Here is a 23,504-nt window from a genome sequence, read left to right on the forward strand (position 1 = left end):
AAAGTGCCTTTGAGATCCAAAACACATGCTAAAGTGCCCTCTTTAGAGCTAAAACATGCACTGAAGTGCCCTTGAGAGCCAAAACACGTGCTAAAGTGCCCTCGAGAGCCAAAACACATGCTCAAGTGCCCTCTTGGGAGCCAAAACGCGTGCTAAAGTGCCCTCTTGGGTGGAAAAAACACATTAAACTCCAGAAGACCATTAGGACCAAGAAATATCGTGAAACATTACTGTTGCAATGACTTTTATGTTGGGCCCTTTTTTTAATTTGTATTGGGCCAGAACTATATCTCACAGAACCAGTTTGGATAACTGGTGCTAAAATGGTGTTAAAATGCACTAGAATACAGGAAATGGTATCTACTTAATTGAAAATGTCCTGGGGAAGACCTCCAGACCCCCTAGGGATTTATCTATTTATTTCTGTGTGTTCTTCACAGTCCAACGTTGAATCTACACAGTTCTTGTGGATGCTGATCCTAACTACAAACTAACTTGAGTAGTCTGTCTAGTTAGTCTGTTTTAAGGCTATATAATGTGCCATTTGTATAACATATAAACATGTCTAAAGTGCCCTCAAAAACACGCGAAACTTAGTGCCCTCTTCAGTGGCGAGAACGCGCTGTATGTGCCCTTTTTTTTCTTTTCGCCCCTGCCCTTGAAAAAGTCTGTGCACGCCACTGCTACTGGTTATTTCACACCTGCCCAGGTAATAAAAACAGAGCAATCATCAAATTAAGGTCAGTCATGATAGTGCTTGAGTCACATGCCTTGATGAAGGGCAGAGTTGGGAGGAAGCAAAGTCCTGATATTAAGAATATAACGGCCTACATATCAGTTAGCTCAAAGTTGATCCAGAGTTTTATTTTCCAAATAGAGTCCAGACCAGAAGGGTATTAACCCAGTTATGAATGAAGCTGCTTGTTGCTGTGTTTCCACCAAGCAGGCCTGACTGGGCCCCTGAAAAACCCAGTTAAAGGGCCCTCCATTGTTGTGATGTGTGTTGAACCAGTAGCATCAGTGCTAGCATCCTGGCTAACAGTTACCTCAGTTTGGAGCTAAAAAAGTGGGTCAAGCTGTTATTTGGTCCGATGTTGCTGTTGCTTAATTGTAACACTTTTCAAAGTCTTTTCATTATTTTTTCCACTCATTTTTGCCATTTTTAACCAATTTCTGGCACTTTCTGCCACTTTTAGCCATTTTTTTCAACTCTTGGCCCATTTCTGCCACCTCATCCCCAACACATTTTACCTTTCTTTTTTTTAACCATTTTTAACCCATTTCCTTCAATTTTCACCAGTTTTCACATCTTTTGTGCCACTTTTTAAAACCACTTTTAACCCATTTTACTGTTTTTTGCTACTTTTAACCTGTTCTTGTCACTTATTGCCTCTTTAAACCCATTTCTACGCTTTTGCCACTTTTACCCCATTTTTGCCACTTACTCCCACTTTTAAACCATTTATGTTACTTATGCCCTACTATGTTACTTACTGCCATTTACTCCACTTTTTACCCCTTTCAACTAGTTTTCACAACAACTGCAACTTTAAAACCAAGTTTGGGCACTTTTTGAACCAATTTTTACCCATTTTCAACTTTAATTTTACTATTTTAACAGCTTTTTGCCACTTTTAACTCATTTTTGCCACCTATTGCCACTTTTAATCCATTCTCCATCCTGTATTGCCTCTTTTAAACCATTCACATCACTTTTTGCCTTTTCCTACCATTCTTTGCTATTCTAACACCCTTTGCCACTTTAAACCTTTTTTCCACTTAATTCCAGTTGTAATTCCTGTTCTTTTCTCCACTTTTAACCCATTTTAGACAGTTTTGCCCCCTTTAGCCCATTGATTCCCTTTTTAAAAACAAATTCAACCTTTTCTGCCACTTTTTTTTTTACCACTTTTAACCTATTTCCTAAATTTATTGCTGCTTTTTAACCCGTTTTTACAACCTTCTTGCCTCTTAAACCAAGCACCCCCTCCCCTTTTCCTCTTTTTCCATTTTTAACCCATTTATGTCACTAGTCTGGCCCATTTTTGTACCTTTTATAACTATTTAATTTTGTCCACTTAAGTTGTTACAGTTTCTTCTACTTTATTTTCTGGCATTGCTTGCCAAATGATAAAGTGTGATGTGCTTATCGACTTTGTTATCAGAACCTTAAAAAGGTCATTCTGATTTAAGAAAATAGGTTTCTTGAAAAAGGTGATGTTGTCCTACAGCATTAATAAATAGAATTAATTTTGTCACTCTAATGAGAGTAATTACTCTGGTCAAGAATAAAATATGGTTATCATGGCGTAACTTTACAGTGGATCATGACTTGGCTCATCCCCATGGCCCCCCATTTAACTGGGCCCCAGAAAGCTCTCCCCATTATCGCCCATATGGGCGGCCTTACCACCAAATAATCTTGTTCAGTTCATCCCACTATAGCATGCAAGTACACGCGTTTCACCATCAAGTTTTAAACCAGTACGTATTGTCCTACTTTTTGGGCAAGATAAACAAACACTGCCACTTTTTGCCTGTTTTTGCCTCATAATTGCCACCATTAACCACTTTTAACACCCCTTTTTGCCCATTTTAACCAGTTATCCCATTTTTGCCAGTTTAAATCAATTTTTCATCCCTGTCCAATTAATAGCCCTCAATCTTTTTGCACTTAAAAGCCATTTCAGCCACTTTGTAATCCACTTTTACCACTTTTTGTGCCTATTCTTGCCAATTTAATCAATTTTTGGTTATTTTTTGGCCACTTTTATCTAATTTTTGCCACTTTTAACCCATTTATTCTCTTTAAAAATCAAATTTCAACATCTTTTCCACCATTTTTTGCCATTATTTAGTTATTCTAGGCAATTTTTCACCCTAATTAACAGAAGTTATTTTCATTTTTTGAAGGCTATTTACTACACAAATGAAAAGAAAGAGATATTTGTTTCTTTGATGAGAGTGGTTATTATTTAGGTCAAATATAAAATATGGATATCACAGCTTAACTTCACAATGGACCATGGCTTTGCTGACCTCCATGGGCCCCCAGTTTGGCTGGGTCCCAGAAACCTCCCCCTTAATCCCACCTTATTGGCGGCCTTGTCTCCACATGACTATTCTTGAATGTGCATGGCTGTGTTCAACCACCTTCAGGTACAGTGGGGGTCCCTGGTCTCTGGCACCTTTATTTTGGGGGTCCTGGGCTGAAAAGGTTGAGAACCCCTGGTTAGAAGACTCCCCACTGTCCAAAAAAACCCCCCCAAAATTTGCCATTTTCTGTTCTGAGCCGAACATGTCGCCGCTCTCGTCTTGTCGTGAATGTGTTTTTAAGGGAAAATGGCGTTTCAATATTTATCAAATAACCTTAGTGGGGTTCTGGTTAGACTGAAATGTCAACTGAATCAAGAGGAGATGTTTTAAATTTTACTGATGTAGCATTTATGAATAAGCCAGTTCTAAGAGCCAGCTCCTGTTTGAGAGCTGGTTTCCTTTATCTCCATTTTTGTTGTTGCTTTATTGACAGAAAAAGCCCCTAGTTGTACCAAACTAAGAGCTGCTTGGGAATCAAAAGCCTGGCTCTTCTTGCAGATCTATAAAAGGAGTCTTATCACTAAAAGTGAGACAACACAGACATTGGCTGTGGAAACACAAGCAAAGTCAAGGATTACTGTGCCAAACTATGCCAAACAAACAAAGTCATAAACCTTCACAGAGTGAAGCTTTCTGCACTGTGCCTTGCATCACGGCTATTGAATCTGCATGCAGCTAAAACCAGTAAAAATGCAAAAAGGCACATAGTATCATACTTACATTATCATGTTATTTTTATACACAGATACGCAGACAGCACGTTCATTCATTCTTTCAAGGCTTATAAAATATGAAGACTGAACGTTTCATCCAAAAGTTCAACCACAGATGAAATGTTAAATGTGCAAAATCATCTAAATGTCAAGCAAACTGAAGCAGTGACAGTACACTATTATTTATGAGAGGTCAGTATTATGTCAGGATTACTCTGTATTTTGTATGCTAACTAAATGTTCCATATTTATACCTTAACTAAAACAGGTGATTTCTGCATGTCATACTTATTTCAGTTGTAATAGAATCTGTTTTTGAGATTCATATTTAGAATAGCTGTTATATGAGTTTAACTCCTCACAATGACTGAAATAAGCTGATTTTAAAGTTTCTATTTTGTCTGTTTCAGAAGACGCCAACCTTTTGTTTGCCAAGATGGTAAAAAGAAATCCCCGTTTGCAGGTTTTGTGCCAGGACAAACATGTTGTTCTGCATTTTAATCTCATCATCTGTCACTTATTCATCTTTTCCTGTTAGTTGCATGCTTGTGACTTGCTGCCAGTAAGAGTCTAGTTGTCAGACAGCTCATGTTTGGTTGAAAAGATCCTGAAATACCACGTGGTTTTGTCTGTATTCCTCTCAGAGCGGTTTGGTGTAGTTGGAAGGGAACAGGCCCGTCTTGCCCCTCAGCTGGCCTTTCCACCAGGCCTTGTCAGAGCACTCCAGGACCTCGATGATGTCTCCGACATCAAAACCCAGCTCGTCTGTCTCTTCGGCATGGAAGCTGTACAGAGCTCTGACCTGCCGTTTGGGGGAGGGTTTGTGCTGGAGGACAGAAACACATGATGACACAGATATTCACTAAGACAGCATACAGATGACAGCACTGTGCCAGAGTCCTAGACCCCCCCTCCCAGCTTTTAAGTTTAAATGACCATCTGTATTTTCTAAATATACAACACTGAATACATAATCAAGTAAAATACATGGAGGGAAAGGACCTCAACAGGCAAAAGAAAGCATTTAGTGGGACCTCTCTTTGCACTTAGCAGATCTTAAAGTTGTTTGGGGAGTTGGTTGTAAGTTTACATTAGTAGCTATTGTGAAAAATAAAACAGAATTTCTTTCAGCACTTCCCAGAGTCCAACAAGTTGAAGCAGTTGAATTTTTTATTAAACCTTCCCACAAGATGCAGTAACTCTAAACAGTTTAGACAGTTCGATTGCACAGTGCGCACCATGTAAACCAGTGGTTCTTAACCATGGGGCCGCGGCCCATGGTTGGGCCGCTAGCGCCTACTAGTGGGCCGCCAAAAAAAATCCTTTTTTTCACCTGTGGGCCATGAGGGCCGCGAGGAGTAAGTATTGGCCGCGAGACTCTCAGTTGTAATACACCTCCCCACCACTTGGTGGCAGTAAAGCGTTAGTCAGTTAACTAACAAGCTCAAACAAGCAGAAGAAGACAGCAGCGGGTCTAGAGCAGAAGTGCTGAATAAGTTTGTTGATGTAATGAATGAGTTGTTTATAATGAGGTATAATTTCACACATTCACTGATATGAGGCATGAGGCTGTAGAGCAGTAATACTCAACTCGCAGCTCTCAAGCCACATGTGGCTCTTTAGTAACCAGTTGCGGCTTTTTTAAGGCTTACTTGGAAAAAACAAAACCTTAAGTAAAACCCTTTATAAAGTTAAACACCGTCATCAGTAAAGATTCACAATAGGTCACATCAATAAATCTCTTACCCACACACAGGAGACTGGCTTTAACTTCCAAATTTAAGCATTTATTATTTTAAATCTGTATTTTATTACCGTCTGATGTGCTCGACGGAGGAGTGTGTGTTAGAGAAGAGAGAAGAGGAAGTCCGCCGGTGGTGCGTCTCTTCAGTTTGTTCATTCATCGAGGTGTTTAATCTGAAGCTTCCCATTTCCTCGTTTTAACTTTTTCTCCAGCCACATCCTGCCGATGCTCTCTCACACACAGATCTTATGACAACTGTGCCGATGCACGTCATCAACGAGCATGACTCACACGGATCACACATGGAGATGACGTCATATCTAGTGAAAGTTGTCCAAACGTGCGTGTTTTATTTGATCTTTAATGCACTAATGATCATAAATATTGTCAAAAGAGCAGAAATATAAAACCAAAGCTCCAAAATGAGGCAGGGTGAAACGATGTGTCTGGAGAGCTGCAGGTGTGAGGCAGGGCTGGTTTTAGTCGTTTGGAGGCCCAGGGCAAAGACCATTATGAGGCCCCTCCACCTTTAACTAAAGAATTAATAAGAAGTGGAAAAAATTCATTTTCTTTGAAAAGCATCTCAGAGCTCAATCTCAGCACATTCAAATATCTAAAAAAGTCTTTACCTTAAATTCCCGGTTTATATTGTGTCTCTCACTAAAGTTTTTTTTCAACAATGTGGCTCTTTGGTAAAATAAGGTTTAGTACCACTGCTGTAGAGACAGGCACGGTTCTCTGTTATTGTCTTAAATACTCATACATTAACAGGAGCACAGCAGCACTCATGCCTCTTTTCCTCTTCCTCTTCCATCTGATCGAGGTACATTAGATGTAGTTATTGAATACAAATCAAATCAAGAGTATAATTACCAATTCAGTGTTAAAATTTAAATGGGCCCTGGGTCCCTCTGTACTGGAAAGGTTGGGCCCCGAGGTCAAAAAGGTTAAGAACCCCTGATGTAAACAACACCAAATATGATGGATAGAGACCAGCACTGCTTGGCTTTGCGTATCTCCATGGTTACTAAATACCTTAAACTGAGGACTCTGTTCGTTAAAAAAATGAGTATTTTCCAAAAGGTGAAATACCATTTGGTTTTATCAGTTTTTTTCAAAATAAAAGTGATGCCTTTCTGGTTCACGTAGCAAGTTACTCACAAAGTAATCGGGGGGGGGGTCTGACTGCAGACAGCAGCTCTGAGACGCCCCTCTTGCAGACCATTACTGTGAGACAGCACCACGGTCAGGACAGAGGTGACAGAATTTCTATTGCATTTCCTGTTGTAGAAGTTATATGAATGTAGGCCCCTTTTAACTACATTAGCTTTAGCTATGTAGCTAAATCATAGTCAATCAGTGTGTCTCCAATCACATACAGTGCTTAACAAATTTATTAGACCACCCTAACCAAAGTAAGGTTTATGCTCTTTAACCCAAATGATATTTTTAATGCTAAAATGTAATCATTATTGTTTTCCATGAATTTTCAAATGTACTGATTTACAAAAAACCTGAAAAAATAGTAAAGCACAGTAAGCACAGTGAGCCGGCTTAAACTTGGGTGAATTCAGTTTGAAATTCCTCATTCCTGTTCAAAATGGTAAAACGTGGAGAGCTCACTGAAAATGAAAGAGTCCGCATTAAAGCACTTCATGATGCTGGATGGTCTATGAGACAATTGTGACAGGTGGTCTCATAAATTTGTTAAGATTTGTATGTCTGTTGGCAAATTTTATTACAGTACTATTAAATGCATTATAGAGCACTTAAACACAGCGGTTGGTATCATCTCAAACGCAACACTGATGTTTTGCACTAGCAGGAAGAGCAAAATGATGTTGAAATAATGTAGCAATATTAGCTTTGGATTTAGCAATGTAAGCTTCATAAGCTGATAGTTTAGTTAGCTTTAGCTACTGTATGTTACCATCATTAGCCTTCTTTAAAACACAACCCCATTAAAACAGAATGGCCTTTTCATTGGTAATGTTAACAATGTCGATGGAGACACTGAACTAAATGAAAGGAATGTCAACTTCATAGCTAGGCCATGATGTGCAGAAACACCAGGATGCCAGAAAATAATGTAGAAGGTACTGAAACATCTTTAACCGAGAAGAACTTAATACGTTTTAAAAGTGACAACAAATCGGTTGACGTGAAAAATTTGGGCAAAAAGTGGCCAAACATAGACAAAAAGTGGCAACAGTGTTTTATAAATGTGGCAAAACTGGGCAAAAAGCGTCCAAACAATGGCAAAAGTAGGCCTGAGATGTTAAAAATAATGACAAAATTTGGCAAAAAATGGCAAAACCTCAACAAAAAGTGGCAACAATAAATCAAGAAAGATTTTTCTAAATGTCGCACATTGATGGAAATAATGTGTGAACGTGGCAAAAATTGGCTAAAGTAATTAAGAACAATAACAATGATGAAATTGGGCAAAAAGTTGCCAAACCATGGCAAAAGTGGCATAAGGTGGCTATAATGTTGCACAAACAGGTTCAAAGTGATGAAAAAAAAGTGGCGAAATTTGGAAAAAGTGGCCAAACAATGGGTTACAAGTTGCAGAAAAGGTTCAGAGTTGCAAAAAGTTGGTAAATAAGTGTTAAAAGTGATAAAAACAAAATCAGAAAAAAGATGGCGAAACAATAGCAAAAGTGGGCGAGAAGTGGCAAAAATGGATTGAATGTGGCAAAAAGTTAAAAGAAAAAAAAAGTGGCAAAAATGGGTAGAAAAAAAAGAGTGACAAAATGCCAAAAAGCTAACCTGACATGTCAGATGGATGTGTTTCACACATCCATCTGGGAAAGCTTCAATAGGAAACGTTTGAGAAAAGGCAGAGGCTTTGAAAAAAAAGTCAGGGTGTGATTGGATGAACGTCCCGTCAGTCACATCTCTACAGGCCAATCAGAGCAACAAAACACGTGACGTAGCAGCTATCAAGCTGCGCGTGCGCATCTACCGAAGATTAACACGAAACATGGTGACTATAGACACGTAAGTTCTCAACTTTTGCCGTTTTTGAAAAGAAAAGAGCTCACTGCTGTTCTTTGTTTTTCTTTTAATGGAGAAATGTCGTCAAGTTCTGATAAGACTTATGCTTTAGCAGCATTCACTCTAAGCTCTTCCTCCATAATTGCACTGGCCTCTTGCTGCTGCTTGTTTACATCATGAGTCTGCCGTGCCTGAAAGTACTGCCCGTTGTCGCTGATTGGTACTGCCACTTACTAACCGGGCCCAAACGGTTCAAGATGGATTCGCCAGTGAAAAACAAGGAAATGGACGTATCCATCTGCTTTGCAAGGTTACCAAAACTCTTTTAATAGTGTAAATGTTCACCATACCTACAACATGGTGTTTTTCTGAGTCATTCATTGAGAAATAAAAAAAACACACATCCAAAAATCATACCTACCAAACACATTTTCTGTGTTTTTCTCTTTGTGTGCTTTTTTTCTACATTTTTCTACTGTCTACTCTCAGACAGCGCTCACTCCAGCAAAAACATACCTGTCGTGGTGCAGGTACGGGCGGGCATCTTGCAGGTGGAGGAGCAGGGGCAGAATGTTTGCTGTCTAATCCTCTGTTAGGCTGTTAGGACACAAAGAGCTCTTAATTTGAAAAGAAATATTCTTTCATGATTGTTTCATCTCAAATCATTTAACTGTACATTACAATGACCGTGCATGTTTTTATTCTAGCATCCTATGCTTGCTTTCTTACCTGTTGCTGCATCTCTTTTAGGAATATTTGTGTCTGTATGGAGATCGAGTTGTTTTTATAATGTTGCACCAGCTGGTTGAGGGATGGGAACTTTTCTGTCCAAAGGTAATACTGCCCCCTGCTGTTACGTAACACTTTAAAGTGCTGCACATCTTCTGCATGTCTAGAGAGGAGTTAAACACAGAGATGCTTTACTTTTCTCTCTTAAAAAACAAGCTTCTTTATACCGTTGTTAAAAAAAAAATGAGAACAGTGTTATAGGCATTTTCAATTACATTTTAGATCTATATTTATATTCTAGCACCATAAGTCTGACAATGCAATCCCATATCTAATCGCTGAGGCTGTGAATTTAAACAGACAGGTTTGATTTCTGATTCTGTTTCTGATGCATCCTGCTTACCTGTGTTCTCTCTTTATGTTTTATGTAGAATCAATGCATGTGACCTTTGCTTGTAATTTTCAAAAACCATGTCACAATGCTGCAAGCAGAAAAGTTTCTGAGAAAAAAAGCAGCATCTCTGCTGCAGGAAGTGTGGTCATTGTTTTTTTCTATTTTAAAAATGCACACAGCGGAAATGTGTATCAAAGTTGACTGTGGCTCCCTCAGCCATGGGTGTTCCAGCAGGACAATGACCCCAAACATACCTCAAAAAGCACCAAGAAATGGTTGAAGACCTGAAGCCCTGGAGAGTTCTGAAGTGGCCAGCAATGAGTCCAGATCTAAATCCCATTGAACACCTATGGAGAGATCTCAAAACTGCTGTTGCAAGAAGGAACCCTTCAAATCTGAGAGACCTGGAGCAGTTTGCAAAAGAAGAGTGGTCCAAAATTCCAGTTGAAAGGTGTAGGAGGCTTGTTGATGGTTATAGGGAGCGATTGGTTTCAGTCATAATTTCCCAAAGGGTGTGCAACCAAATATTAAGTTGAGGGTGCCAACAATTTTGTCCGGCCCATTTTTTGAGTTTTGTGTAAAATCATGTCAATGTTGTCTTTTTCCTTCGGATTTTTTGTGTTGTTCCAATGCACATAAAGGCAATAAACACAGGTATACCAAAACATTTGCTGATTGCAACAATTTCTGGGAGAGATTATGTATTTTCTGGAAAAATTCCAGGGGTGCCAACATTTTCGTCCATGACTGTATGTAAATAATGGCATCATGAGAATTCTCACTTGCCTATCTGTTGAGCACATTACTGAAGGATACCACTAGAGGGCACTCCAGAGAGCTCAGGCCAATGTGACCTAATGTGTGGGATATAAACTACAAATATGGCACTTAAAGAGGTTTTACAATCTCAATTCTGAGATCAGAACTCACTTTATGGTAACATTAGTAATATCATATTAGCTCAGACTAATGACTGGTGGTCGCCTTCTGTGCTTTAATTCCTCAACATTTCATTCCATGCACAAAAGTAAAGCTTCCGGTGTTTTGATTCAATTGGTGTCTGTGCTAACTGATTCATTTCAGCCGACTTTATTCACACATATTGCTACAGCAGCCGTCGAAAACAGTTTTCATAAAACATCCATCAGTTATGTGTTAAATACAAAAATGTAGACAGCCACAGATTCAGTCGGTTGAAAGTCATCAATTTACACAGTCAGTGGCAAAGGTTGGAGTGAAAAACACATTATTCTAATTATTTTAACTGATTTAAACTCAGATATCAGATTATACCTGCAGCCGGCTCATTCAGCAGACATGTTACTCTCTGTGCAGGACAATAACTCTTTAGATTTTTTAGATGTAGAGAATCAGAGATTTGGTTCATCTTTAAAACTTTCAGCCATTGTTGTCTCTGCTGTTGCGTTAACTGTCACACCTCCTCCGCCTCCATCCTTCCTCTGCCACACATGGGTATGATGCATAAGGAAATGCTCAGCTTATGCATCAAACCTACATGGGCCTGATACTGCCATGATGAGCATGTAGTTAACAGCAAGTAAACTCACCGACCACTTTATTAGGTACACCTGTTTAATGGTTTGTGAGCACAAAAAAGCTAATCATCCAATCACGTTGAAGCAACTTAGTGCACTCGAGCATGCAGACGTGATCAAGATGACTTGCTGAGGTTCAAACGGAGCATCAGAATGGGGAAGAAAGGCGATTTTAGTGTCTTTGAACCTCGCCGTGGTTGTTTGTGCCAGCCTGTCTGGTTTGAGCATTTCAGAAACTGCTGATATACTGGGATATTCACGCACAGCCATCTCTAGGGTTTACAGAGAATGGTCAGGAAAAGGAAATAAACAATAAGCAGCAGTTGTGTGCAAGTGCAGTTAATTGTCCTGTTCACGACAACTCATGTTTTGTATGGCTGTGCTTTATGTTCTTGATGATGGCTATTTAATACATCTATACAAAAAGCTATCCAGCTTGCAGCGTTTAAAGCTGCTATATGATAGCTCTTCATACACAGTAAACACACCTGACAGTGATAGAAAAGTCCCCAGCTGAGGTTTGGCTCCCTCGTATGACAAAAGCACCCACAGGCTGTGACATCAGCATTTCCTTTGCATCAGTTCGACTGCAATCCTCCTGGTACCAGCTTGGTGAAGAAAATGCACACAAAAAAGGACAGCAAAACTTCATTAGTTTCCTGTTCTTTTGTATATGGATTTCATCACTATATTTGTTTGAATTGTAAAACTAAGAAACAAAATGAGGATTTCCTGTAGTGAAGTAGCTGCTTCTTGAAACTCCCATAAATTGAATTCTACATACTGTTACTGGGAGTGGATCTGAGCCCTTAAAGATAATTATGTATGCTTTGGTGGAGGGGCAAAAGGACGTTACATTCTCAGCAGAAGAGGTACATATATACAGAGCTTGAGAAGAAGAGTTTAAAGGTGATGATTCCACCTGTTGCACCACTTGTAAGAAAATAAAGTTACACTGATTTACCAGTGCAGAAATGGGTCTTTATGGAACAGTATCATTTACCACAGGGATCACCAACTACATTTGTACAAAGGCCAGATTATTTTTTATCTTGGCAGACATTGTTGGGGAAAGATTTTTAATTAAAGAAATAAGATCTATAGAGATATTTGAAATGTACAGTGCTTAACAACTTTATTAGACCGCCACCCAAAGTAAGGTGTATGCCACAGCTGCCCTAAATTAACAACACTGGTAATTACTAACATCATTTTTCATGTTCCTGCATTGGTTAATACACCAATATGTAGAAGATCTTTAACCGAAATCATATTTTTAATGCAAAAATATGATTATTATTGTTATCCATGAATTTTCAAATTTACTGATTTACCAAAAAAAAAAAACTTGAAAAATAGTAAAGCACATAATTATTTCTTGATTAATATGTCAAATTATAGTTATTTACTTGCATTCCCGAACAGAAAAATTAATTTTAGTGGTTGAATGTTGCCCCTGATTAATTTTTGACTTCTCAGAGAAGCCCAGTGAGCCAGCTGAAATTCGGGTATAAAAAGGTGAATTCTGTTTGAAATTCCTCATTCCTGTTCAAAATGGTAAAACGTGGAGAGCTCACTGAAAATGAAAGAGTCCGCATTAAAGCACTTCATGATGCTGTATGGTCTCTGAGACAAATATGACAGGTGGCCTAATAAATTTGTTAAGCACTGTAGCTTATTTTTAGGCTTTAGTAGTAAATTCCATCCCTATACCACCTATACTGGTGCCAGCCACAGGGGGGTGACTGAGATATTTTAGCCACATATTTCTAGGGCTGTCATGTTGTGTATCACTGGGTTTGGGATTAATATGTCCAATCCTGATTGGTGAAAAACACATACAGTAAACAGATCTTTTGCATTTGACATCCAGGCAGAGAAATTGGTAGGTTGACACTGTAGCCAGCTGTTCTAATCAAGAACGGACTGATGAGCGTGTGTTTATCATGCATCTAATTTAATAATATGGCTTACAGGTGGATTTTTGTGAAACTGTTCAAGCACCAAGCAAATCCAGGAAAAAAAAAGGTTTAATTTCAGTTAATTTGAGGTTCATTTAATAGCTGTAAAGGTTTTTGAAAATGAAAAGACACTGCAAATAAGATAGCATATTTTCTCACATTTTCTGAATTTAACTATCTTCTGGGAAGCTGTAGGGGGTCTAATGTAACCCCCAGGCCTCCAGTTGATGATCAGTGCCTTACAATCTGTGCTGTACAAGCTGATGATAGTATGCCAATCCATCAGACTCAAAAGCCTGTCACCTCAGCATCATGGATTTTACCTTGGCAGATGGAGGTTGATGAAGTTCTTGGGTACGAACCCCAGGTCTCCATTGTGTTCTGCTTTGTACCAGTTTCCACTCGTCTGAAGAATCTGACACAGCAGGACACAATAAGACCATCATTACACTTCAGTAGCAAGATGTTGAATATATACAGATTTAAAAGTGGCACAATAATAAAGGATTGTCTCACTGAAAGTAAAAATAGCTTCCTTGTGCTAATAGCTTCCTCATTACAGTATGTTTACACAGCAAAGACAAAAGTCTCTAAAGTCCATGGCATTTAATTTTAGTTTTCATAAAGGTCAGTGTTAGCTCTTGCTTATCAGTGTCTTAGTGCATTATCAGGGTTTACCAATCCGTTTTGATCATTTAGATACTGAGAGACTGCACTGTAGTATACAAGCCTACACTATGCATGACAGCACATCTTGTAAACCTGATCTAGGAACTCATTTGCCTGCAGTTACGTAAACTAAATCCCACACATCATTTCCATGGCTCACTTATCATGTAGTATCTCTGTTGTGTGCCCTAAGGCAGCTGGCAGTGTACGTACCACTAAAAGCTCGAGGCTTGTGGTGCACTTTTAACAGCTTTTCCCCCTCGAAAATGCTTTAAAAGAGCACAGAGGTATATCATTTAACAAATAAATCTTGAGGAGTAATGGTTAGATTGAAATGACATCTCAAACAACAGAGTTGTGACGTGTCTTTCAGGTAAGAGGTTGGCTCCTTTTGTGAGCAATGGGAACCAGCTCCCCTTGGGAAGACGGCTTCTTTTTTCCTCTATATTTGTTGCTGTTTTATAGACACAAAGTAGGCAAAGTGGTGCCAAATTAAGAGCCGTCTTGGACCTGAAAGAACCCCTCTTATTACTGAGCTGAGCTAAAAATATATTTATCTCTGTTAATAGTTTTGATTACGTGTTTATGTTTATGTGTTGTTGGTTGAATTAATATGGGCACTGCTGATGACAGGGTCAGGTGATTGTTGGGTCAGGAAGTCAGGTTACATAGGTAGTGAGAACATATGGCTCTTACCTTCCTTGCAACAAATCAGGCAACAGCATTGAATATAAGGGAGTCATATCATAACATTTAAACAACCCCTTTTTTTTTCCAATAAATGGAAAGTAACCCAACAGTAGTTGGGTAGTTATTTGGACACATCATTCCATGTGCTTATGAAAAAGATTACAGTCATAATTGGAACTTCGGACATTTGGCAGTCACTACAACTCCTGTGTACCATGGTAACCTGGCACGCCAGATGGATGTGTTTCACACATCCATCTGGGAAACCTTCCATAGACGGCGTTTAGGAAAGGGCAGAGTCTTTTGTCATTGGATGAATGTTCTGTCTGTCACATCTTTACGGGCAAATCAGAGCAACAAAACACGTGACGTTGTAGCCCCAAACCGAGGTGTGCTGCTACCGTTAAGTAAACTCCATAGAGAGCTGCATCACACAAATCATGGTGACTGTAGACATGTCAGTACACAACTTTTGTCGTTTTTGAAAAGAAAACAACTCACTGCTGTTCTTTGTTCTTCATTTAACGAAGAAATGTTGTCAAGTTCTGATAAAACTGGCACTTTAGCAGCATCCATGCTACTGTCTTCCACCATTATTACACTGTCCTCTTGTCGCTGCTTACTTACGCCACGACTCAGCCGTGCCGTGTAAATGATCAGCCTTCGCTGATTGGTCCTGTCACTTTCCAATTGGGCCCAAATGGTTCAGATGGGAGCTTTGCAAGATGGATTTGCCAGTAAGAAAGATGGAAATGGTTGAATCCATCTGCTTTGCAAGGTTAGTACCCTGGGGCACTGAAGTTTATAACTGATCATTGTACTCTGTATGATCAGTTGGTTGGCCTTCATTGATCACACATAGGCAAAATCATTGGCATATCCTTATTTATAATGCTATACTAAGCCTGCTTCCATCATACTTGTGTGATTTTATTCATGTGAAAAGTTCTGGAAGCTGCAGCCTTCACTCTGTGACTCAGTCACAAAATTTACTTTTGCTCCCTGTGCCCACGGTCTGTCTTGAGATGGGTGAAAAGGGTTTCAGGTATGCTTTATGCAGCCTGGAATCTTCTGCAGGAAAATATTGGTCTCTTTAAGTTGTTTTAAAAGTATATTGAAGGAATTAAAGGAAGATGCATCAGGTTTTAGATGTTTTGGCTGATGACTTTCTGAACTGGGACTCTGGATTGGTTGATCTGCGTTTTGTGGTGTTTTTATTTTTCATGTGTGCTACTCTGTTAATTGTAAAGCTTCCTGTCTCCAGGGCACTCTTGTGAAAGAGATTCTTAATCTCAGTGAGGATTTGCTGCTTAAATAAATCTTAATTAAAAAAAGATAAATAAATAATGCATTGTAAAATACCATACAGAAAGATGCTCTTCTCCTATTTGTTGCATTATAAAGTGGAATTTATATATTTAGAAGTCCATGTGGGGGTGGTTTATCTTCAGAGTGACGGTAAGTCTTTTGCATTTTACCATGGTGTCTTTTCTCTCATTGCTGCTGCACTGTCTCATATTTCCTTGTTGAATATTGGTGTACATGATATTTATAGCTGTGTTCATTTGAATGTAAGGTCAACGCTGTTTACAAGACAAACAAGACTCATTCTAGGGGTTTCCCAGAAAACCAGAAATGGTTTGCATCATTTGCTGGAGTGTCATAATCTTCTCTGTATGGATATGTCATAATTTTCAGGTACTTTTCACCTTTCCTTTTCTTCATTCTTATCTTGTAAAGTTAGGATTTTGTCATGGTGACTGAAAGCAGAAAGCTTTTGAGCACAGTGATAATGTCATCACAGAAACTCATAACTGGAAAAAGTTGCAGTGACACAAAGATGCAAATGCTGTCCTTGTCCACGCTGTTTGGATAGTGCATGTTCAGCAATCTAGTTTTCATGCATTTACATAGAAAAACTGGCAGCACTGTTTAAAAAACACCACAATTTGAATGATTCTTTCATGCTGGAGATATTTATAATATATGTGTGGGCTAGGTGACTAAAACACAAAGTCAGAACAACGCCTAGGTGGTTTTTGTGATGATGTGTGTGTGTGTGTGTGTGTTAACCTTTAATTGCTCTCCTTTCCTGAAGCTCAGTTCATCAGGGGCTGTAGCTTCAAAGTCAAACTTGGCTGTAGCCTCCATAGTGAAAGAGCTAAAAGAAAAAGGTACAAGAACATAAGTGGTCTAGTAAGGATTCATTCAGAAGTATCCAAACAAGCTAGATTTGAAAAATGGTGTAGAAGAGTAGAAGAGCAGCAGCAGAGCCCTCTGACGCTGTCCAGACTCAAACTTAAAGATGCTAGCCAGTACAAGCACATGTATTTGGATTAGACTGTTTTCATCCACATGGTGGTATCTGATCCATCATATTCACGTCCCCGCTGCAGGTGAGAGTGCAGAAAAGCAAGAACAAGGTTACCCTCTGGGGAAGACAGGCGAATCCTAAATAATCTCACGGTCAGATCTGATTGCACATTTTTTCTCTTTCATGATTGTACCATTTTAGACAATGCAACACTGCTACATTAAAGTAATGCCGTCATGACTGTCTTCAAAACTGTAAGCAAGGTCGTCAGGGAGTGTTAAGAGAAGCTACAGAAGCACTCTGTGAGATGCTAGCAGCCTTGTGCACCAAAAAGAAGCAAAAGACAGCAAAGTCCTTGGGCAGGATGCCCCAATTTGCTGCCACTGCTTCACTGCTGGCATGTAAATGGGATTAGCTTACATTGATGGCAACTGTTCATAGCAACTTCCACCATCAGTGTGAATGTGGTGTGAATGGGTAGGTATAACCTGCAGTGGAAAAGCCAGAAATCTAAAAAAGCACTAAAATACCATTTAGCATTACTGTAACACAGCCTCCTGCTGCCTGCTTTGCTGCTATAATGTTCTGTAAACCGATAGCATCAATAGCAGCTTGTGGGAACAGCACAGTTTAGCACAAATTTGGTCAAGCACTAATTTGATATCTGACACGGAAATGTGGACATTAACCTGCTAACATGGTTAAAGACTAGAGGTGCTAGCACTGCCAAAATTAGCCAGATCCTTTAAACCTAGGGTGTCAAACTCAGTCACAGCAGGGGCCTGAATTAAGGTCTAGCAGGGTCAACATTTAGCCATAAACGGTCAACCTTAGTTTCACCAGTAATAAACAATGGGGGAGAAACACTTAGCAATAATAATAAATATTTTGGCTTGAACCTCAAACTTGTTAGTTCAAAAAGTCAAAACATGTAATTTAGTCAAAATAAAGTTTTAAAAAGGCAAAAAATAGTAAGTCTGATTTAAGTATGATTTTTGAAGGTCAGAAAATGAGATAAACTTCAAAGTCAAGGTTTCAAAGGTAAATATATGAGATAAAATCAAAAAACGTCAATTTTAAAGGTTGAAATACAAGATAAAATTCCAGTTCATCAGTTTTAAAGGTCAAAACATGAGATACAAATCTAAATCATCAATTTTAAAGGTCAAAATATGAGATAAAATTCTAAATCATGAGTTTTAAAGGTCAAAATATAAGACACAATTCTAAATAATGAGTTTTGAAGGTCAAAATATGACATTAAATTTCAAAATCATAGTTTAAAAAAGTCAAAATATACTGAAATACAAATTTTAAATTCTAAGTCTGAAAGGTCAAAATTTAGGATTAAAAGTCAAAGTCAGGAGTTGACAAGGCTAAAATGTGAGATAAAAATCTGAATAATGAGTTGAAAACATCAAATTAGGACTTCTATAAGGTCACAATATGAGATAAAATGACAAAAATATGAATTAAAAAGGTCATAATATGAAATAAAAAGTCAAAATCATAAATTTAGGTCATAGATGTGAAATAAAAAAAAAAAAAATGAAAACAAAAATGTATTTCTTTTGTCATATTCCTGACTTTTATCTAATTGTTTTTATTCTTTTTCAAGTTTTTATGACTTACAAAGTTTTTTTTTTTTTTAAATCATCAAGGTTAAGTTTACATCTTTTAACTGGAGGAAATCTGCAGACCTCATACTGGTAGGCCAGTTAGAATAAAAATGTGATATGATCCGGCAGGCCAGATATAACTGTACCATGCCAGATTTGGTCCCCGGGCCGTGAGTTTGACACCCCTGCTAAACCAACTTTAAATAATTATGGGGTGAAATTGGTTTGCTGTTTCATTGTTAAATAGGTTTGCAGGATGTGTTTACTGGACTTTAGACCAGTCAGCTAAATGCACTTTTAAAATGGGTTTAAACAGAAGTAATATTACTGGCCTCGGCCCCGAACAAAAATACATGATTACCAACATCCACCTGTTTTATAGAAGGACAAACTGGAAAAGTCCTTTTTATTACTCATGCTGAAAACCCAGATCCATTTCAGCATGGTTTATTAAAGCAAATCCAACTCATAAAGTAAAAACTAAACCTCAGTACTTTGGCAAATAGCAGTCTAAGTAAACATACAAAAGTAGCATCGTCAAAAAGCAGCAGACTGAGCCAATATTAAAACTATAACATTGATATTATTAACATTATTATTTTAAATTTAGTGAATTAAAATGGCTTAGATGGCATAGCTTCCTTTATCATGTTGTTGTGGCTTACCTAGCTTTGTTTCTGCCTGGCTTTATATGTAGTAAAGCTTACTGTTGTTTGGGTAACAAGCAGCTTAGCTCCTTACATTTTCCCAACACTGACGGTAGGAAACTGTCATGTTATCTTAACAGCTGGGGTTGAAACAAAATGTAGCTCTAATTTGACCAAAATATCAGGAAGTATTTGACTGTAAGAAATGCATAGTGATATTTTGAAAAGTAGCAAAATAAATTCCTGATAGCCACAGTCCAGACATGTCAAAAAACAAATATTTGTTTCCTCTTTCTTCCTTTTAAGCACCATAAAGACATGGATAAGCAATGCATATCTGTAAAGCTATCACAAGACTCCCCTGGACTCTTAGTAAGTCTTCCTCAGTGCAACTAGATTCTTTATTTTAGGAGCAGCTGCTGACAGCTTAGAAGAGTCCATATACCATTATTCAAACCAACTGCTGCCATTTATTCCTCATTAAAGAGAAAGAAACATTGCATAACTTACCAAACGTGTGCTGCTCTCCCTGCAGAGGCTGAGAACTGACTTACTCTACTCTCAGCTAACAGGAAGCTCAGTCAGACTGCAGCTGGTGCACTTTGTGACCACTCTTACACGGTCTCACACTGAAATAGACACAGGTGAAAAGATTTCAAGTAAATATAAGAACTTGCAGTGCAAACATGTAGGGGAAGAAACAAAAATGCGGTATAGAGTGACTCTGACAGCTATCTGTTGTTTATAGGCAACAGGCAAAAGAGATGCAAAAGAGCTGCAGCTTACCTTTGGAGGTGGGGTTTATGATTCTTGTTGATACTGTTAACATTTAACCTGACATGCCAGATGGCTGTGGGAAAGCTTCAACAGGAAATGTTTGAGAAAAGGCAGAGGCTTTGAAAAAAACTCAGAGCGTGATTGGATGAACATTCTGTCTGTCACATCTCTACGGGCCAATCAGAGCAACAAAACACGGGACATAGCTGCTAGCGAGCTGCGTGTGCACAGCTACAGAGGAATAATGCAAACCATGGCAACTATAGATATGTCAGCACACGACTTTTGTCACTTCTGTAAAGAAAACAACTCACAGCTGTTCTTTGTTCTTCTTTTAACAATAAAATGTCGTCAAGTTTTGATAAAACTGCCGCTTTAGCAGCATCCACGCTAAGCTCTTCCGTCATGATTGCACCAGCCTCTTGTTGCTGCCTGTATACATCACGACTCCGCCGCTCCACCTGAGTACTTCCCCTCGTCGTTGATTGGTCCTGTCACTTTCTAACCGGGCCCAAACGGTTCAGACGGGAGCTTTGCAAGATGGAATCGCCAGTGAGAAACAAAGAAACGGGCGTATCCATCTGCTTTGCAAGGTTACGTTTTCTGGCTTTCATGGCGCCACCCTTTCCCTTTTCCTGTTCGTCTTTCATTTACAAGTGTTGTGGTAAGCTGCTTGCTTGCTCATTTTCTTGCAACTTCTCCCAATTCAAGAGGGGACGGTGTTCAATCTTAAACATATGGGATAAAAGAAAGAAAATACAATGAGCTCATAAGTGTGGAGCCACAGATAAGCTTTTGGTAAAGTATAGCCTATGCCAAGTTCAGTGAAACATCACATGGTAAAGGTAGCTGCAATGAAGCATTACTTCTTGCTTTTGCTAGCCCTAGGTGACACAACTTTTCTCAATGTAATATTGTGAAGACTGAATATTCTACCATCTACTGTAAAAATAATAATAATAATAATAATAATAATAATAATAATGCATTTTATTTATAAGCGCCTTTCAAAGCACTCAAGGACACTTAACAGATTTAAAATACATAATACCATCAATATAAGAGGGAGATAAAGGGGAGTGCCTTCTGGGGCCCAGCCAATTGGGGGGCCCATGGAAGTCAGAAAAATCATGGTTCATTGTAAAGTTAACCTGTGAAAACCATATTCATCTTTAACTGAAATAATAACCACCCTCATTAAACCAGCAAAAAATTAATTCAATTTATCTACTGTATGCTGTAGTACAATATAGCCTTTTCCAAAATGTAAACCTCTTTTATTAAAACAGAATTACCCTTTCATTGGTGATGTGAACAATATGGATGAGTAGAATGACTGAACCATTTGGAAAGTATTATTAGACTAGCTAAGCTATGAGGTGCACAAAAGGCATGATACCAGAGAGTGAAGTAGAAGGAACTGTGATAAAATAATCAATTCGTTGTAAGATAAAGATATTACTGGTAAAAATAGGTTAAATGTGGAAAAATAATTTCAGAAATAACAGCTGAAAAAGAGTTAAAGAGTTTCAAAATGGGTAAAAGTGACAAAAATAGGTAAAATTGGGCAAAAAATGGGATAAAGCAGAAAATATGGGTAAAAAAAGGAAATAAGTGGCAAAAATGGGAAGTAAAAATTGTGAAAGCAGTTGAAAATGAACAAAAATTGTTAAAACTGGCAGAAATAATTTGTGAAAGGATGTTAAGGAGTGGCAAAAACAGGTTCAAATAAGCAAAAATGGAATAAAGCAACACATGATATAGACAAACAATTGGCAAAAATGGGTTATAAAAATGTTGAAAAGCTGTTAAAAAGAGACAAAAGTGGGTCAAAAGGAGAAAAAATGGGTGGCTAACAGTGAAAATAGATGAAAAAGTAGCATAATTTGGCTACAACTGGCAAAAATGGGTTTAATGTGGAACAAAATGTGACAAGATGTGCGGAAACACTGGTGAAGGAGAGGTAAGAAGTAGGATGAATACATGACTTGAATATCCAAGCCCAGTAATGGTTTGACATTTTTTTTTAGCTCCAAACTGAAGTAAGTGTTAGCCAGAAAGCTAGCATCAAAGCTACTGATCCAACACACATGCACTGACATCATCAATAAATCACAGCTGTGGAGGGCCCATTCTCTGGGGTTTTCAGGGGCCCAGCCAATTCTGAGTCAGAGAATCTGGAGTAATGTCTGAGCCCACGGGACAAGGCTGAAGGTCAATACTGGATGCCCATGATATTCAGGCCCTCAGGCAGCACTGCATAAAAACAGACATGAAATCACTGCTGGAGCTCAGGAAAACTTCCAGAAACCATCGTCTGTCAACACTGTTCACTGTGCCCTCCACAGATGTACGTTAAAGCAAAAAAGAAGCCATATCTGAATTTGAAGAAGGGCTGGCGTTTCCTAATATCACACAAGAACACTGAACTAAAATAAGAGAAAAGTCAATCTGATAAATACTGAAGTCATGAGCTTTTTTTAGTGTGATAGTTTGGAATAAAAATCTAAAAGTTACAATCACAAAAAAGATGAAATGTGCTCTCAGTAAACCACATAAGGCAACATACAATCCAAGCTGTACACTAGTAGATTTACCCAAAAAAATAAGGATTTTTACTATTGCTGTTCAAACAAACACTGACATTAAATCTTCGATAAGCTGCTTCAACTCCCGGAGAATAAACCAGGAAGTTTGTCTCTTGTCCAAAAATAGACTCACCTTGTGATGATTTGGTCAGAGTTGATATTTGACATTTCTATTGTAAGGGACCGTCAGTACAGTTGTGGTTTGTTAAACTCGTCTGGTCGGGTCGGGCCTCTGCTGTTTTGCTCTGTGCGCACATGAAGAGTCAGTCTATTTATGTACTGATAACAGAGAGACTCATTCTTTGTCTTATGTCAAACATTTACTGAGGGACATTTTCATATCTTCACATTACTGACGTACACTGTCATCATCACTCTGGTGAAATGTGACACAGTTGTTCTCAGTAAACTATGGAGTGTTTTATTGCGGCTTAAATGAAAAATGTATCGTTTTTGCAGTTTTAACGTAAATGAACTGAAAGCCTTTATTATCATTGTTTAACAGGATACAACAAGATAATGGCTTCATCCCAAATCAACCCTTGCCCTGACCACTTAGCCCTTCTCATCGTTATCGTGTGACTCCATGTCTTGTGAAAACGAGCTGCAAGAGTTAGCTGTGAATCTTCCTCTACAAAGGTAAAGACAGGAGCACACTCAAACAATTCTACCTCTAGAGTTCCACATCTAAAAAAGACATGCAAAAAAAGTCACCATAGGTCCTGTAGAGTTTGGGCTTGGCTGTGGAGACTCCACAACAAATGTGTTTCAACACAGTGCTGACTGTTAAAGGTCATGTATTTTACCCTTTTAAGACCAGTTTATATTGGTCTCTGAGGTCCCAAAAACATGACTGTGAAGTTTGTTGCTTTTTTTTGCACATCTAAAAACCCCTCTGTTTCAGCCCTGTGCATTAACACAATGTTGATGAGCTGTCTGACTCCACCTCTGACCACGCCCCTCTCAAGAAATGGACATGGCTTAATAGATGTGGGTCTCCTGAGCAT

General features: G+C 38.5%; 1 protein-coding gene across 1 annotated transcript; it reads right to left on the reverse strand.

The window, feature by feature from the left end:
- Nucleotides 1–3,768: 3,768 nt before the first annotated feature.
- grap2b (GRB2 related adaptor protein 2b) lies at nt 3,769–20,448 on the reverse strand. The gene is made up of 8 exons (XM_041785641.1): nt 19,919–20,448; nt 19,643–19,761; nt 16,626–16,713; nt 13,517–13,608; nt 11,721–11,840; nt 9,283–9,445; nt 9,070–9,150; nt 3,769–4,635 (listed from the first exon to the last, which is right to left on the reverse strand). Exons 3-8 carry the CDS (start codon nt 16,701–16,703, stop codon nt 4,450–4,452), a joined length of 720 nt encoding a protein of 239 aa, XP_041641575.1. The 5' UTR covers nt 16,704–16,713; nt 19,643–19,761; nt 19,919–20,448; the 3' UTR covers nt 3,769–4,449.
- Nucleotides 20,449–23,504: the final 3,056 nt, after the last annotated feature.

This window comes from Cheilinus undulatus, linkage group 4 (assembly GCF_018320785.1).
Source record: "Cheilinus undulatus linkage group 4, ASM1832078v1, whole genome shotgun sequence".
Taxonomy (NCBI): domain Eukaryota; kingdom Metazoa; phylum Chordata; class Actinopteri; order Labriformes; family Labridae; genus Cheilinus; species Cheilinus undulatus.